Below are 19,214 nucleotides of genomic sequence, written 5' to 3' on the forward strand. Positions count from 1 at the left end.
AGAATGTTGATAACACACTGATGTTTTCAGTTGTTGCTAAGTAGTGTTTAGACTAAGTCAAGGATTTTTCAGCTTCTCATGCCTAGCCAGCAAGAAGGCTGGGAGTGATGGGAGGGGACACAGCCAGGACAGCTGACCCCAACTGGCCAACGGGGTATTCCATACCATGTGACGTCACATCTAGTATATAAACTGGGGGGAGTTGGGGCCGGGGGATCGCTGCTTGGGGACTAACTGGGTGTCGGTCAGCGGGTGGTGAGCAATTGCATTGTGCATCACTTGTATATTCCAATCCTTTTATTATTACTGTTGTCATTTTATTATTGTTATTATTACCATTATTAGTTTCTTCTTTTCTGTTCTATTAAACTGTTCTTATCTCAACCCATGAGTTTTACTTCTTTTTTTCCGATTCTCTCCCCCATCCCACTGGGTGGAGGGGGAGTGAGTGAGTGGCTGCGTGTGCTTAGTTGCTGGCTGGGGTTAAACCACGACAGATAAAGACAGTTTAATAAGACAGAAAAAGAAGGGAAAATAATAATAATTATTATTATAATAGAATATACAAACAAGTGATGCACAATACAATTACGCACCACCTGCTGACAGATGCCCAGCTAATCCCCGAGCCGCAGTGCCCCCAGGCCAACTCCCCCCAGTTTATATACTGGGCATGACGTCATATGGTATAGAAAACCCCTTTGGCTCATTTGGGTCAGCTGTCCTTGCTGTGTCCCCTCCCAGCTTCTTTTTCACTCCCAGCCTCCGATGGCAAGGCAGTATGAATAGCTGAAAAGTCCTTGACTTAGTATAAACACTGCTTAGCAACAACTAAAACATCAGGGAGTTATCAGCATTATTCTCATTCTAAATCCAAAACAGAACACTATACCAGCTACTAGGAAGAAAATTAACTTTATTCCAGCTGAAACCAGGACAAATAGGTAGGAAGATACTGCATATAAAAACTGGAAAATACACATGTAAAACTTACATAAAATGTGTTACATTTCTCTTGGTACTGCTTTAAAAAATGCATTATTTTGCTCATGTCATAAACCCATGGATCTTACTGTGACAAGCAACCAAGTCTATTTTCAGTTACAGGCTTGCCTATGCACTGAAAGCGTAACACTTGGATCTGGAGTTCACTGAGCAGCATGAATCAATAGGCTGAAAACTGTGTGTCCCCCCACCCTTTTTTTTTTCTTTTCTTTTTTAACCTAATGTTAATTAGGTTCAAGTAAAAAACCAAATAGTGTAGGTTGTGGGGTTTGCACCCTCACCCCATCAGTCTTACAACCAATTGGAGAACTGGAGTCTGAACCTCAGTTCTTTTTTTTTTCTCTAAGCAAGAATCTGTCTTCATATATTTCTTGTGACCCCAGTCATTTCAGATTAAGATCTCTATTAATTTCTGAAATTGGGTGGTGAGTAAATTAAAATAGTCAACTAAATCAAAATAATCCAACTCCTTCTTTTGTGATTCTGAGACCCTCCTATACTGTTAGGAATAGCTATTGCCTGAAAAGAAGTTTTACTTTCACATTTTTATAGTGCAAGGAAGGGGTTGGTTATGGCAAAATTGTCATGGTTTTATCATCCATTGGCTTTTTCTTTGTAGAAGTACACAATTTACTTCCGAATCTTGTGGAAAAAGTGACTTTCTGGGATATTGTGTGAATTTCTATACTGGAACAAATGTTTCAGATGTTATGATATCTGAATCAGTAGCGGGCAGCCTTATGCCATTGCCAGTCAGTACTGAACACAGCTCTATGAAGAACAGTGATGCCAGGGAAGTGTATGGAATATTTAATGAGAAAACAGTATAATACTTAATAAAAAAAAGAAGCTGGAATTGGTTTGGTTTGGCTTGTTCATGGTTTTAGTATCACCAATTCCTTCTTTTCTTCTATTCTGTATTTAGTTACCATTAAAAGGTGGCTTGATCTGTGCTGTGAAGTTTGCCTGTTTTACTTTAGAGACTCTTTTGTGAGTGCATGCATTTTGTTTTAAAATTTTGAAATTTAAGGCATCTTTTGATGAATTCCCCTCTATTATACTTAGTTTGTATATTGTAGGCAACTGTCATTTTTATACTGCTTGGCATCACCAGTCCTGAATACTTATTAGTAGAGCCAGGGCTCCTTTAGACAGTGCAGATCTCTGAAAAACTCTTAAACAGCAGACTCTCACATTTACTTGTCACGTTGAAAAATATTAGTCCTCAGTCTATGTGTAAGTCCAGGACTGGTGAGTGACTTAAACTTCAATATCCTCCAAAAACCTATATAGGATATAATAATGGTTTTATACCACAGGAGAGCCATTAATCCTTTCTTCTCAAATGTAGGAAATATCTATTTGTAGCTGTCATGAGTGGGAAATATCAGGCCTTAAAATATGTCATTGGTTTACAGGAAGACTTTCAGTTTAAGCACTGTTTTTTTCCCATATAGGGTCTACACAGTTGGATTTAGTTAACCTGCTCTTCCAGCTAGGAGAGAGGGGTGAAAATCTTTTTCAGCTGACCAACTCTAAAATTTGAAGTGGATGTGTGAAGCTATAATGATACAGAATAAAAACTTCATTACTTATGAATGTCTCACAAAAACATTTCTAGAATTCTTTTATTCTTTCTAAATAATATAAAATGTGAATATATTATTTGTAAAATTAGTTTTGTTCTGTGTGGTTTTTTCTGTTGTATTTGGTGCTTTATTCATAGCCAGCTTCATAATAAATTATTTACCAGGCAAGGATAGTTTTGAGTGTGTGAGAGCGCTGATTAACCTGTATTGGTGGAAGAAATGCATACCAGAATCTGATGCTTCTCTTGTACATACAGATCAGCCCCTCATGAATTAGCAGGGAGTGAACCTTTATGTATTACATAGATTGTGATGTTTGTCTGCATTGATTTTTGTCACTTGAATTTCATTCAAATTAGACATCTATGAAAGTACTTTACTGAAAAATAAGCCTAGATGGAACTGCACATTTTTCTTCTGCTAAAATAATTTTTATGCATTCATACTTAAAATATTTTAATGAAGCTCTGGCTTTATGTATCTAATAATAGTGTTGTAGGAATTTTAGATTAAAGATACAAGCAAGCCAGATTTTGTGGGATATGGAATATGTTTTTTAGAACATCTAGTGTAGTTTGGGAAGAGGAAGAAATAACAGAGAAACTCTTGGGTCCATAATGCTGTCAGAGACTGAAGGAGTTAATGTCTCAAATATTGTGGTGGGGAAAGTTCTGCATAATGGCAAACTCTGCATAACAAGGAACCCTACATAGCAATGAACAACAGGGCCTGGAGGGTGTGCCCCGGGGGTACGCAGTTCCGTGTTCTGATACGCTGAGCAGGGCAGCTCACCATGCATGCCAAAGGTCAAAGAATGGTGGTACCTGCAGGGAGGGAGAAGTTACTCCCCAAATGACCCCCAAGCCCACTGACCCATTTCGAGAAGGTTCTAGAAGCACAAACTGCGCATGACACCTAATTAGCCTAATGAGTTCAAGTGCCCACCTGAAGAAGGGGCAAGGAGATTATAAACGGACACAAACTGAAGCCCCACATGTGCGTGCCCTCCGGAACTGGACCTCTAGGCTGTCTAGACCAACACTAGACCCAGGACCAGTGAAATCTTTCTCTTTTCTCTCTCTTTCTCTCTTTTCTACAATGCCTACACCTCATCCCTTTAGACATAAACTGTTGACCAAGTCTGGGACTAGAAGTGGATCTAGCTGCCCCTAGGCTCCTCTCCGAGAGGGAGTCTAGAAAGCAAGGGGGTCCACTCTGAACCTCGTGACTCAATGGGAGGGCTCTCCTTATTGTCTTCCCTGAACTGATTCCCAAATAAGCAAGGCCTGTGGTATATATTTGGTGATGTATGGTTAGCACATTTTACACAGTTTACTGACGTAGTTTCATGCCAATTCTAGTCGTGAGCGAATAAAAGTTGAGTTTTGTGAGTTAAAGGATCCCTAGTGTCGTTTCACCTTAATCCTGACCTGGGAATCAGCAAACCTGAGTTGTTGTCCTGAGAAACTGGGATGTGACAAATGCTTTTCATTTAATGGCAGTGGAAACTGATTATCAAATCAGAGGATAATAATAGACAAAACCACATAATTTGTATAAAACAATTCAGATGCTTGATAATATTGCCAACTCTGCTCGCCTTTGACATTTCAATTCAGTTTCAGTTCAGTAAAATTGTTCTGTAAAAATCAAAATTTTATTTTGACTTCTAAAATATTAACACTTAACATAATAGTTTTGAGTATAAAATAAGAGGATTCTTCCTGAAAGTAGGTAACAATTTACACTCATAAAATAAATAATTTACATTTATATTATGTAAAGGATTAAAGGGAGGGCAGGGACAGGTGACATTATAGTGGGGGTCTGCTACAGGCCACCTGACCAGGAAGACCGAGCAGATGAGGCCCTCTATAGACAGCTAGGAGCAGCCTCACGTTCACAAGCCCTGGTCCTCATGGGGGACTTCAACCACCCCGATATCTCTTGGAGGGACAACACAGTGGGGCACAAGCAACCCAGGAGGTTCCTGGAATGAATTGATGACAACTTCTTTCTCCAAGTGATAGAGGAGCCAACGAGGAGAGGTGCTATGCTGGACCTTGTTCTCATCAACAAGGAGGGGCTGGTGGGGAATGTGAAGCTCAAAAGGGCAGCCTTGGCTGCAGTGACCATAAAATGGTGGACTTCAAGATCCTTAGGGCAGCTAGGAGGGCACACAGCAAGCTTGCTACCCTGGACTTCAGGAGAGCAGACTTTGGCCTCTTCAGGGATCTGCTTGGTAGAGTACCATGGGATAAAGCCCTGGAGGGAAGAGGGGCCCATGAAAGCTACTTAATATTCAAGGATCACCTCCTCCAAGCTCAGGAGCGATGCATCCCAACAAAGAGGAGATCAGGCAAAAACACCAGGAGGCCTGCATGGATGAACAAGGAGCTCCTATACAAACTCAAACACAAAAAGGAAGCCTACAGAAGGTGGAAGCAAGGACAGGTAGCCTAGGAGGAATGCAGAGAAATTGTCCAAGCAGCCAGGGATCAGGTTAGGAAAGCTAAAGCCCTGATAAAATTAAATTTGACCAGGGAAATCAAGGGCAACGAGAAATGCTTCCATAGTTACGTTGGTGATAAAAGGAAGACTAGGGAAAACGTGGGCCCTCTCCGGAAGGAAACAGGAGACCTGGTTACCTGAGATGTGGAGAAGGCTGAAGCACGCAATGACTTCTTTGCCTCAGTCTTCACTGGCAAGTGCTCCAGCCACACTGCCCAAGTCACAGAAGACAAAGGCAGGGACTGGGAGAATGAAGAACCACCCACTGTAGGAGAAGATCAGGTTCGAGACCATCTAAGGAACCTGAAGGTGCACAAGTCCATGGGACCTGATGAGATGCATCCACAGGTCCTGAGGGAACTGGCAGATGAAGTGGCTAAGCCACTATCCATCATATTTGAGAAGTCGTGGCAGTCTGGGGAAGTTCCCAGTGACTGGAAAAGGGGAAACGTGGATAAGGAATAGTGGCTAAGGAATTGGCTGGATGGTCACACTCAAAGAGTTGTGGTCAACAGCTCGATATCTGGGTGGAGATCAGTGATGAGTGGCGTTCCTCAGGGGTCGATATTGGGACCGGCGCTGTTTAACATCTTTGTTGGCAACATGGACAGTGGGATTGAGTGCACCCTCAGCAAGTTTGCCAACGACACCAAGCTGTGTGGTGCAGTCGACACACTGGAGGGAAGGGATGCCACTCAGAGGGACCTTGACAGGCTTGAGAAGTGGGCCTGTGCAAACCTCATGAAGTTCAACAAGGCCAAGTGCAAGGTCCTGCACATGGTTCAGGGCAATCCCAAGCACAAATACAGTCTGGGCGATGAGCGGTTTGAGAGCAGCCCTGTCGAGAAGGACTTGGGGGTGTTGGTTGATGAGAAGCTCAATGTGACCCAGCAATGTGTGCTTGCAGCCCAGAAAGCCAACCGTATCCTGGGCCGCATCAAAAGAAGCGTGACCAGCAGGTCGAGGGAAGTGATTGTGCCCCTCTGCTCTGCTCTTGTGAGACCCCACCTGGAGTACTGTGTTCAGCTCTGGGGCCCCCAACATAAGAAGGACACTGTTGGAGCGAGTCCAGAGGAGGGCTACAAAGATGATCAGAGGGCTGGAGCACCTCTCCTACAAAGACAGGCTGAGAGAGTTGGGGATCTTCAGCCTGGAGTAGGGAAGGCTCCGGGGATACCTTATAGCAGCCTTCCAGTAGCTAAAGGGGCCCTACAAGAAAGCCGGAGAAGGACTTTTTACAAGGGCATGTAGTGATAGGACAAGGGGTAATGGCTTTAAACTGAAAGAGGGTACATTCAGACTAGATATAAGGAAGAAATTCTTCACTGTGAGGGTGGTGAGGCACTGGAACAGGTTGCCCAGAGAGGTTGTGGATGCCCCCACCCTGGAAGTGTTCAAGGACAGGTTGGATGGGGCTTTGAGCAACCTGATCTAGTGGAAGGTGTCCCTGCCCATGGCAGGGGGGTTGGAATTAGATGCTCTTTAAAGGTCCCTTCTAACCCAAACTCTTCTATGATTCTGTGATTATAAATAACAGTTTATATTTGTGTAATAAATCAATGTAAGCCAATTCTTTTCTATTTTTTAATTAGTAGGAATTTAATAAGTAAATGGAGAATGGAGACACTTGTGCATGTGCATTGTGTAACTTGATGAATGCTAAATATAATAAAACTTGAAGTCATTATTAAAATGTTTCCATATGACTCCATGTTACTCACTAATTGAAGTTGTAGTGTGGGCTATGTCTCTCATTATGTAAGAAATACAGTAGAATAAATGCAAAATTTTGACAATCGTTGTGCTGCAAATGCTTAATATAATTTAAAGTGTAATGGAAACATTGAACATCAATATTTTTGTTAAGTGACACCAGTGCTTTGTGGAAGGTGATGATGACAGCCAGATCTTATTTTCTTTAAAAGAACTGAGTTTTTTCATCTCTTCAAGTCTCAAAGTTAAGGGCAACATTTCTTATAGATATAGGACCAGATTCATTAGTGCCTTTCAAAAAGCCTTATCCTTGTAAACTAGTTGAAGGCTACAAGTGGAGGCTCAAAATTAGGCCTTGATCTTGTAAGATCATGACCATCTTCAGATACTTTGCAGTTTCTTCTGAGATTGCTGTTCTTCAGCTTTCTATGGAGTGTCAAAGAGCTGGGAAGAGGAGCTGCTGACCCTCCAGAGACTGTGCTTGTGGTTCAGTTTAATAACATTAAATAGCAGTTTTATCTCTTCCCCATGCAGATGGTAAAAGGCTGTGTGGCCATAGGAGGTGCTTAGCTTTTGGAAATACTGTAATTCAACCAATTCTCTGCTGTATAGACACCCCTCCATGACATCCACTGAACTCTATTCATGAAACTCTTCTATCTTAGAGTTAAATGTTACCACTTGATTATATAAAGCCTACTAAGACATTTTAAATTTGAGATGAGCTACTTAGCTTATATGACTCGCTTATGTCCTGCAAAAATCATTACTTGAAAAAGTATATAATAGGAAAGAAAATATTAAAATTAAACTACATATAGGGACTGAAAAGCCTATAATGTTCTAACTTAGGATGTGGGCTACACAATGTACTATGTTTTTTAAAAAGGAAGTACTTTTCAGTGATTAGAAATTGGAAAATAGTGTTTGTTGGCCAAAACGTAAATGTACATGCTGGCGTGATGAAGGCTGATTAAAACCTGTACCAGTGCTTTCTGCTAGGAAGACAGCCAATAAGTTTTTCAGGTCTCTGGTTGCGTAGTAGTAGCTGCTTGGGTATAACTGGAGTATTCTCTGTCCCAGATAATACCATGACCAGCAAGAGCTAGGCCAGGCTAACGTGTGTATTAAAGTTTTGCGAGGACTGTGCTGAACAATTTTTCTTTACAGATGGCTCATAGGTGAAACTGAATGCACCACCAATGGCCCTTCCACTGTTCGCTTTGGTTAATACACAAAATGAAAGCTAGATTTTGAAACAAACATCAGAATTGTTTGTTTCATCGTGTTAGAATACATAAAGTAAGAGATAAGAATCCTGAGTGTCAATAGTTGCCTCAGCTGGCTGAGGGCTGAATATAATATCAGGTAAGAGAGAGAGGTCTGTAATAAGCAGGAGGCTACATACTTGCAAATAAATCATAGGTCAGCTGTGTTTTGTGCAAGATAATGTGAATACTATGATAATACACTTCTAAATTAAATTCACATGATGAAATATGACCATGAGGGATGCTGAAAATCTGTGAGCCTCACGTTAATACTGCCTAAAGTTTGTATCTCATTTAAGAATTTATGTTAGTGCTTATATACACATAGCCTTCCTGAGCAGGTCACTTGGTAATTCTAATGTGTCATTTGTTTGTTTTACTTAAGGAATCAGCTGGAGGGGATATTCAGTCTCCTTTAACGCCAGAAAGTATCAATGGGACAGATGACGAGAGAGTGATGCCGGAAGTGACACAGAACTCGGAACCAAGGGCTGAACCAACCCAGAACGCATTGCCATTTACACATAGGTACAGATTCTATTCCCACATCCTGACTAAGTGGTACTTATCTCCTTCCTCGTTAAAGGGACCTTCTCCCATGTCGTGGCTTCCACCTAGCAAAATTAAGAAATAAATTATGTGATTTAAAAAAAAAAAAAAGGATTGGCTTTCAGATTTGTAGTATAATCTTTGTTTTCACAAAAAAACATGAGGAAATCTCTTTGAATAAGATTTTGGGGGGTGTTATTTTATAGTTTAATCAGCTGAATGCGAGCCCTGGAACACTGGCTAGTGCAGGTGTCCCTTTAACAGGAATCATTATTTCACTGTTTGAGATCTTAGTAAAGTTAACTGTTTCTTAGACTATTCCAATTAAATTATTTTTGCACACATTTTCTTTAAACGACTGATAGGATCGGATGTCAGCCTTTCACTGGTGAGTTGTTGGAAGAAAAGCAACTCTTACATAACTTTTGGATTATAAAATTTAAAGCAGCATTTAATTGAACAGTTCTCTGACACTTGAAAACATTTTTCAGGGTTTTTTTGAAACATGAGAGAAGTATAGTTAGTTCTGCTTCAGACTGAATTATATATAATTCATTGCACTAGGAATACTGTACTCTGGTCTTAAAGAAAACTAGGACTTTTAATTTAATGATACAAATAATGAGGTAAGATGGGTATATCTTGCCTATTAGAAATGATTGTAAATGGGACACTCAATAAAACACATTATGTACTGAGACCATGGAGAGTAACTTAAATATTTAATAAACTTAGATCAAAGCTAGAAATACTAGGTTTATTTTTTTTAAACATCGTCTGAATCAGTTTAAATAGAGTTTAAGAGCTCTTGATCAAAGGTTAGGGAACACTAGGATGTTAGATATGTCATGCAAATAATTCAGAATGAACAGAGATGGATCTGGAATTGTTCAAGACTTCTCATTTTTTGTAAGAGAATAATACTATTAAAGATATCTGGAAAAATGATTTACATTTACAAATGAGAAAAAAAATTATACTTTTTTAGCAGAGTGATTGTGTTTATTTTTATACTTCAGTTGTCACCAGTGCATCTATTACATGTTTTACAAGAAATGGTGCTTTGTAAGAGAGCTCTGTGCATGTTGAAGGATTATTACAAATGTTGCACATCAGTGTTCTGTAACAAGTTCATTTAAACTTACTGTTTGTGTGTTGGAATTCTCTATCAACATTTTTGTGAAAAGGAGTTGTGATAAAAGTAGTGGTTTGTTTGGTATTTTTTAAAAATGACAGCTGCAAGATCTTCCCTATTGCTTTGCATATGTAAATATGTTTTCTCGTATGCCAATATAGTAACTACGCTTTGCTCTGCATTGACCATGACTGAAGATATTTTTTTGAAACTCCCCAGTTGTAATTTCTGATGGCGTAGAATAGAGTTTACAAAATTTTTACATGCTTTGCATTTTTCTATCTACTTCATGTATGTGGTATGAGTGCCTGGTTTTAGTTTATTGTCCTGTTAAATACCACGATCTAGAATTGGTCTTCCAACAATAACTCTGCATTTTGAAGGACACTTCTCATGATGATTCTCATGAGAATCTGTGGTGAGTTGACCCTGGCTGGATGCCAGGTACCCACCAAAGCCGCTCTATCGCTCCCCCTCCTCAACTGGACAGGGGAGACAAAATATAACAAAAGGCTCGAGAGTCAAGATAAGGACAGGGAGAGATCACTCAACCAATTACTGTCACAGGCAAAAGAGACTCAACTTGGGGAAAATTAATTTATACCAATCGAATCAGAATAGGATAATGAGAAATAAAACCAAATCTTAAAACACCTTCACCCTGCTCCTCCCTTCTTCCCAGGCACAGCTTCACTCTCAAATTCTCTACCTCCTCCCCCTAAGCAGCGCAGGGAATGGGGGTTGCGGTCAGTTCATCACACGTTGTCTCTGCTGCTCCTTCCTCCTCAGGGGGAGGACTCCTCACTCTTCCCCTGCTCCAGCGTGGGGTCCCTCCCACGGGAGACAGTCCTCCACGAACTTCTCCATCGTGGGTCCTTCCCACGGGCTGCAGTTCTTCATGAACTGCTCCAGCATGAGTCCCTTCCGTGGGGTTAGAAGTCCTGCCAGCAAACCTGCTCCAGTGTGGGCTCCTCTCACTCAACAGGTCCACAGGTCCTGCAAGGAGCCTGCTCCAGCATGGGCTTCCCATGGTGTCGCAGCCTCCTTTGCGTGCATCCACCTGCTCTGGCGTGGGATCCTCCACAGGCTGCAGGTGGATATCTGCTCCACTGTTAACCTCCATGGGCTGCAGGGGGACAGCCTGCCTCACCATAGTCTTCACCACAGGCTGCAGGGGAACCTCTGTTCTGGCACCTGGAGCATCTCCTCCCCCTCCTTCTTCACTGACCTTGGTGTCTGCAGAGTTGTTTCTCTTACATGTTCTCACTCTCTCTCCGGCTGCTGTTTCTGTGTCCCAGCAACTTTTTTTCCTTCTTAAATATGTTATCCCAGAGGTGCTACCACTGTCGCTGATTGGCTCAGCTTTGGCCAGCAGCAGGTCCATCTTGGAGCCGGCTGGCATTGGCTCTGTCAGACATAGGGGAAGCTTCTAGTAGCTTCTCACAGAAGCCACCCCTGTAGCCCCCCTGCTACCAAAACCTTGCCATGCAAACCCAGTACAGGATCTCTTGTCTTGCTAATGGTAGCTTCAAGTTTGTTAGTGAGCTATTACCAAAGAAAATGCAAATTTTTTCAAACTCTTTGAAATGAATTATTTTGGACTAAATAAGGTTTTTATTATAAACAAATAAAGATTCATATAGGTTACTTCTTTTTTTTTAATACTGAAAAGCTCAAATGAGTACATTTATATGTTATTATTTAACCCAGAAAGAAAATGCTTTTAGGTGCTTTCTGACAATTTTTGTTGTATAGAAAGAAAAGAATCCTTTTGTGTGTGTGTGTGTCAAGGAACACTGTCTCAATCAGAGGGAAACTACCATTTTAAAAAATGTATGTTCCAAAAGATTCCAGTTATTTTCCAGCTGCCATTATGTTTTTCAAGTTGATGACAGAACTTAGTTTGGAAATCAGCTGTTTGATTGGATTTAATTGTTAGCTTTAATGAAGGCTCTCTAAAACGGCACTATGTAACACATGCATGAAAGAGATGGAAAGTGAAGCCTCCAGGATTGTTTTAGTACTGTTTAAATGGGCATGTTTTTGTAGAGGCATTGCATAATGTTAAATTGGCAACTAGGTAGACATACCTAGTTGCTTGTGCTGGCTGGAAGGGTGCTCTCTGCAGGAAGTCTGTTTGCCCCAATTTAAAAAAAAAAAAAAAAATTAAAAAATTAAACAAAACCTTACACTTTGATCATTGGAGACTCCCTTGGCTTTTCATGTGTCAGGGTACAGAAAGGGATTGTGCTCCTCCTTGTTCCCTGCCCTTTTGATGCTGCTGTGTATTGGTGATACTCCATGTGTGATGGAGAGGAGTTGCCACACTGAACCCTTTCCCTGTGTGCCCTAGTAACTCCTGCTGAGCTTCTTCCACACCCTGCGTTTCAGCAAAGTTAAAGTTTAGCCAGTGCTTCTGGGTAAGAAGGATAATGCTGGAAGGGCATGTGAGTGTTGTCTTGTGCATGGCAATGTTTTTTACGTATTTGCCTTTACTTCTGGAGCTGTTGATCAATCACTAATGCTTTTCAAAAGAAAAGATGGTGTGGTCCTCCCTCCAATGAGTTCAGCTATAGGGGACATGAGAGTCATTGAGGCTGGCCATGCTTCACTAAAATAACACTAGCGTAACAAGTTCATTTCTTCCATGATTAGGAAAGCTATATTCTGCTCTGGCATGAAAGTACGTACTTATCCTGTGAAGGTCCAAAAGGAGCGGTCCTCAGTGTAGGCTGGAGCACAGGGGAAGGCATGTGTGGGGCCACCTGGCAGGAGCCCAGGCAGCCATGGGGCAAAGGTTGGAGCTTTGTGGGCAGGACAAGGTGCCACAGCACCGCACAGCGAGGATGGCTGGTGAGGTGGGAACTGCGTTGCTGCCGAGAGGGTCGGCAAGCTTAGACGAGTGCGGGCACCTCTGCAGCAGACGGGTAAAGGTTTGAAGGGGGTTGTTGTCAGGACAGTGATCTAGGGAAGAGGTTTTCATGTCTATATGAACTGGAAGGGTCTGAAAGGAGTTAACAAGGTCAAAATGAGAGGTGTGGAGGTCATGCTTTAGTCTACATCTTACTACTTGTCATTTTTAATCTGCACGCACCGAAAAACGTGTGTTGTAACACATCCTCTCTGGCCAGATATGTCCTCTTCTGCAAGCATTCTTCTCTGTGCTTTGTATGTCTTAGTGTAGGTAGTTGGGGGCTGTGTTATTTCAGCAGAGTAAGTGTAGACTACTTTGGTATTTATTTTCTGACCATTTATACCCAAAAGCTGGAAAAAAGCATTACTTAAGTCAACAGAGTTTTGTTATTAGATCTTTAATTTTTTTATTATTTCAGTAAATAATTGTAAGTATTGAAATGAACATTCTCCAATATATGTCTACAATCTTATTCATATCCCATGAGCATAATAGAGCAAAAATCTAGTTGCTTCAATTTATCATTATCTGGAAAGTCCTAACGCTGTTCAAAAGCAGTGTGACTCTAGTCAACTGCTTGAGAGATAAACACAGAAAGATAAACTCTTGCAATTAAACCTCTTGCCTTTTTAAACTTATGTCATGGTTTAACCCCAGCCAACAACTAAGTACCATGCAACCGCTCTCTCACTCCCTCCTCGCCCCCCCCACCCCTACCCTGGTGGGATGGGGAGAAGAAACAAAAACAAGTAAAACTCATGGGTTGAGATAAGAACAGTTTAATAATTTAAATAAAAAATAAAATATAATAATAAGAGTAAGAATTGTAATGAAAAGGAAGATAACAACAAGGGAGAGAAATATAACCCATGACAGACAAGTGATGCACAATGCAATTGCTTATCACCCGCTGACCAATGCTCAGCCAGTCCCCGAGCAGTGATTCCCCCCACCCCCACTCCCCCCAGTTTATATACTAGACGTGATGTCACATGGTATGGAATACCCCGTTGGCCACTTTGGGTCAGCTGTCCTGGCTGTGTCCCCTCCCAACTTCTTCTGCCCCTCCAGCCTTCTTGCTGGCTGGGCATGAGAAGCTGAAAAATCCTTGACTTTAGACTACACATTACTGAGCAACAACTGAAAACATCAGTGTGTTATCAACATTCTTCTCATACCAAACTCAAAACACTATACCAGCTACTAGGAAGACAATTAACTCTATCCCAGCCGAAACCAGGACAACTAACTATGGTGGTTAATGTTGAATTATGAAGTAATGTTACTTGGGAACTTCCACATCTTATAATATAGCTTGAGCAGTGCTCTCATTAGTAAACATTGCCAAAACAAATGAAAGTAAAATGTAACCTAAGCCTGGCATTAGAATTTTTAAAAGTCCTGGCTGAGACGCTGATCAAGTCATTTTCTGAATGATGGCTAGTCCAGGAAGGCTTTTTTCTAACAAAAGCTAGTTAATAAAATCTAATATTTAAAATAATTAATACTAAAGTGTGTATTTTCTTAACTAAAACTTAGTTTTCTCAGACATCTTCTTTTTTAAAAAAATATATTCCACATTCTTTAAATTGTAATTTTATTTTTTTCCCCATCTAAAAATATTTGACCATAAAAAGGTGTTTGTTGAGAAAAAAGTTGCTAAAAATTTTGTAACCATTTCAATGTGACTGCACTTGGCTTTTAAATGTAAGTTTTAATCCTGTTGGTGCATAGTATAGAATTTCTGATGGCCTGAATGTGCCCAAAAAAATACTATACTGAGCTTATTTAGCATTAGAATATAATTCAAATATTAAAGCTGAATAGTGTGTCTGGCGAACTCTGCAATTGCTGCTTGGGGCTTTTTGGTAAATGTTTAGTGAACTTGCTCTTTCACCTTTGAAGAAAATACATTTGTTTATAACAATTTTTATTTCATTTTTGGCACCTCATGAAGCTGTGGGATAAAACACTTTCAGAAACAAAACTTAACATAAGAGAATTCTTCTGGAACAAATCTTGAAAGTCTTCAACTTTCTGTGAACTGTGACTTGTACCTTTTACCTCATTTTTTCATGTAATACATGAAGATGTTTGTCATGGTTTAACCCCAGCCAGCAACTAAGCACCACGCAACCGCTCGCTCACTCACTACCCCCTCTGTGGGATGGGGGAGGGAATCAGAAAAAAAAAAAGTAAAACTCATGGGTTGAGATAAGAACAATTTAATAGAACAGAAAGGAAGCAACTAATAATGATAATGGTAACACTAATAAAATGACAATAGTAATAATAAAAGGATTGGCATGAAACCAAGACAATGTTCCATCTAAATTTAATGAAACTTGGAATTTCTATTATATAATGTTTTGATTAGACAATATATATGTGTGTGTTTGTTACTTATTTGTTAAAATTCCTTTTTTTGTATTCAAACAAGTTTTAATATGAAATTTCGACTCATTGCCTTAGTGAAAATGGACTTATGCTTATATATTAGATATTTTATCATCTAGATAGCTTACCATTTAATAATGCTGCATGTAAATCCAATGCAAAGAAAAAACCAAAAATCTTGCTGCTAGCTCATATTCCTTCACTGAGTTTTCATTAAAAGATGTATGCAGAAATGTTTAGTAGATTTTTTTCACTTTGTGTATTACAACTACTCCTACAAGCTTAAATATTTTAGTTATGTTACAGTAAAGATACTTTGTGAATCATGCTAAACTTAAATTGGCTTTAAAGAAAAGTTTTGAGTTAATTTTTGTGGCATTTTGTAATTTGAATTTATACTCAAATCCTAGTATTTGGATGTTCTTTATAGTGTTCTGCATAGTTTCCTTACCAAGTAGTTCTAGGGGTGAGTATTACTTTTTTCTTTTTTTTTAATTCTTGGTTTTGAATGCTATTTAGCCTGATGACAGGATAATTTCATCTTGTGAGGAAGCTCAGGAAATCTCTAATCCAAGTTCCTGCTCAGAGAAGGTCAGCTATGAGATCAGACCAGGCTGCTCTAAGCTTTATCCAGTTCGGTTTTGAAAACCTCCTAGAATGGAGACTGATAAAGCTAGGCTTTTTAAAAAGGTTTCTCTATAGCATAAAAGGCAATAACTGTCTTCACATTGCACAGTACTATAATGAACTGTGACATTTTAAGGCACACTGAAGGAACTCTGGTAAATTCAATTACTCTGTTGAGAAAAGATTATTTCTTGAGGTACACTCGGTGAAAAAACTCAAAGGCGATATGTTCCCGCTGTCAGTGTAAGCAAAGAACTGGTTAATATAGCAACTTAGAAGTAGGTCTTGACTTCACCTCAACCAATATTTGTTTGATGTTGTGAAGGTCCTAGCTGTGCTGTTCTGCTTCTTCTGCTTCACCAGCAAGAGCCTGGCGGTCTCAGGAAGAAGCACACGGAGAGGGATTGTTCTCCCCTCCCTCCCTGACCTAATTCCTACTGCTTCCCACACTCCTGCACTTCTACCTAAACTGCTGAGATTTAGCTCTAGTAGGCTATCCTTCAAAATAAAAGTCCTTGCTAGGAAACTATTAATTTGAAAGGAAGATCTTACTTTGTGTTCATGTAAATTTTTTCATGTCTCTGATTTTCCTGATTGTGACAATTTCTGAAAATTCTGTAGGGAATGTCTGGAATATGTAGTAAACCATTACATGGTTTTAAACCAGTATTGTGTCAAACACAGCATAATACAGCTCATACTGTAACATTTTCATAAGATATCTCTAGTAATGGAAGGAGAGGTGGAGAGGACTCATATCAGCTATTAGAAGAATGGTCATGGTGTATGTGTTGCTTATCTCTTTAAAATGAAGCAACTCTGCAACTGATAGAGCTAATTTTAATGGCTGGGGGAATGGATGAGAGCCAAAACTAAAAATAGCCCAACACTTAAGAGAGTAATATCACCATCTTCCTTGTGCACCTAAGGAAGTTCTAGTTTGGAGCATGTGAATTACCTACTTTCTGCTGTTTATTTAGTGAGCACTCCAAGGGGTGATTCGGACAATGTTTTGAAATAAGATTATATAAATACCATCCTCAGGGACAAGTAAGTGCTCTTCTAACATATCTGTCAAGTACGTTCTTAGAAGAGGAATATAATCCTTATGCAATTTATATTAAAAAACATGCAACTTGTAACATGTATTTTTTTCCTCCTTTAATCACATACGTAAGAATTTTAAAAAAAGCATAGTAAAAATGAAGAAAAAAAAGGAACTATCTTGGTTAAGGAAGGAACTTTCATTTTTTAAAAGAATATATCCATTGTGTTCAACCAATCCAACATATGGATGACATTAAAAGATTGCGTGTTAATACTTCAGCAACTGTAAACATTGCCTCTATAAATTGGGATATGTGATACTTAATACTGAATTAGATTCTGTGGGGTGTGTTAGTTGGGGTTTTTTTTTGGTTGCATCCATTAATTCACAATCATTAATTTTGATAGGTATTTTCAATAATAGTTTTCTGAAATGTGTTATTACTTTTAGAAGTCTACTCTTAGCGCACAGTGACATTTTGTTGTCATCTTTAGTTATTGGTGGAGGACCTATTCTCTTTATTCTAGATTTTCCTAGTAATTTAGATGAATAATGAACTTTTTCTATTGTGCATTTTGATACCAGGTGTGTATGCTTGTTTAAATTTGTGAGTAGTGTCTGTGAGGTTTCTTTTATGGGATGATTTGTACATATATTATTTAGAATATTTGCCATTTTGTTAGTTCTAAGCTCAAACATGCAATCATCTTTTCAAGAAGAATTCAAATGATAGTTATAGGAGATCTTATGTAGAGAGTTGATACCTGTCGTGGTTTCAGCTGGGATAGAGTTAATTGTCTTCCTAGTAGCTGGTATAGTGTTATGTTTGGGTTCAGTATGAGAAGAATGTTGATAACACTGATGGTTTCAGTTGTTGCTAAGTAATATTTAGACCAAGTCAAGGATTTTTCAGCTTCTCATACCCAGCCAGCAAGAAGGCTGGAGGGGCAGAAGAAGTTGGGAGGGGATGGTATTGAGTCTGGCTGACATGGAGTTAATTCTCCCCATAGCAGCCCTCCTAGCGCTGTGCTCTGCGTCAGTAGCTAGAAAGGTGTTGATAACACACCAGTGTTTTGGCTACTGCTGAGCAGTGCTGGCACAGCATCAAGGCTGTCTCTCCAACATTTTTGCCCCCCCCTCAATGGCAGGCTAGAGCAGGGCAAGATCTTGGGAGGGGACATAACCAGGACAGCCAACCTAAACTAACCAAACAGATATTCCATACCATATGACGTCAGCTCAGCTATAAAAGCTAAGTAAAGGGAGACGGAAGGAGGGGGCATTTTTGTCTTCCAGAGCAACCACTACGTGTACTGAAGCCCTGCTTCCCAGGAAGTGGCCAGACATTGCCTGCTGATGGGAAGTAGAGAATAACATAATTTGTCTTCCTTTGCTTTCACGTGCGACCTTTGCTTTCACTTTATTAAACTGTCCTTATCTTGACCCATGAGCCCTTTGTTATATTTTCTCCCCCCTGTCCAGCTGAGGAGGGGGAGTGGTAGAGCAGCTTTGGTGGGCACCTGGCGCCCAGCCAGGGTCAACCCACCACAGGGACACAGCCAGGACAGCTGACCCAAACAGGCCAACGGGATATTCCATACCATGTGACGTCATGTCTAGTATATAAACTGGGGGAATTGCCACTCAGGGACTAACTGGGCATTGGTCAACAGGTGGTGAGCAATTGCATTGTGCATCACTTCTTTGGTATATTCCATTCCTTTTATTATTACTATTGTCATTTTTTTATTGTTATTATTATCATTATTAGTTTCTTCCTTTCTGTTCTATTAAACTGTTCTTATCTCAACCCGTGTGTAGGGTTTAGGGATTATTCCGTGCGGGGCCCGGACGATAGAACACCAATATGATGATTAAAGTCGCCACTTTATTGAGCTTAGCTGATCATTTTTATACAATTCTCTAAGTTGTTTAGAAGCTTTGATTGGCTGCTGCATGCAAGCATTTGGTGTCCACGCGCACAAGTATAAGCGGTGATTGGTTACATCGATACTGTCCACGCGTATAAACATAAGATAAAGTTAGTTATACTTACTCTGTACACGTGCACACACACAGGACATAATTGGCTATGTTAGTTAGAGCATGCAAAACTTGTCTCAGTCCAGTTGGTCAAGATAAGCCCCTGAATTGAGGTTGTTTGTGCCAAGTTCTCTTTATCGTGGAATGTGCACCTGTGTTTTTCTAACTGGGATCTTTCTTTTTCTATCTTCTTGTTTAGTCTGTTCAAAGCCTTCTAAAGGCGTCTGGAACACTCTTGTGACCATGAGCTACTTTCAGGCCTGATAACTAAGTTCCATGTAATTGAACCCTACACCCATGAGGGGTTTTTTTTCCCCGGTTTTCTCCCCCATCCCACTGGGTGGGGGGGAGTGAGTGAGCAGCTGCGTGGTGCTTAGTTGCTGGCTGGGGTTAAACCACGACAATACCTCAT

General features: G+C 40.1%; 3 protein-coding genes across 6 annotated transcripts in view; 2 read left to right on the forward strand and 1 right to left on the reverse strand.

The window, feature by feature from the left end:
- Window positions 1-19,214, forward strand: part of LOC126035357 (uncharacterized) — a 503,584-nt gene that overhangs the window by 296,303 nt on the left and 188,067 nt on the right. The window lies entirely within an intron of this gene.
- Window positions 1-19,214, reverse strand: part of LOC126035248 (junction-mediating and -regulatory protein-like) — a 440,369-nt gene that overhangs the window by 186,851 nt on the left and 234,304 nt on the right. The window lies entirely within an intron of this gene.
- LOC126035332 (homer protein homolog 1-like) overlaps window positions 1-19,214 on the forward strand; it is a 146,108-nt gene that overhangs the window by 65,474 nt on the left and 61,420 nt on the right. For both annotated transcript variants that reach the window (XM_049793845.1, XM_049793847.1), the window contains exon 5: window positions 8,475-8,617. In XM_049793845.1, the coding sequence (XP_049649802.1) occupies window positions 8,475-8,617 (143 nt within the window). The remainder of the gene's footprint in view (window positions 1-8,474; window positions 8,618-19,214) is intronic.

This window comes from Accipiter gentilis, chromosome W (genome assembly GCF_929443795.1).
Source record: "Accipiter gentilis chromosome W, bAccGen1.1, whole genome shotgun sequence".
Classification (NCBI taxonomy): Eukaryota; Metazoa; Chordata; class Aves; order Accipitriformes; family Accipitridae; genus Astur; species Astur gentilis.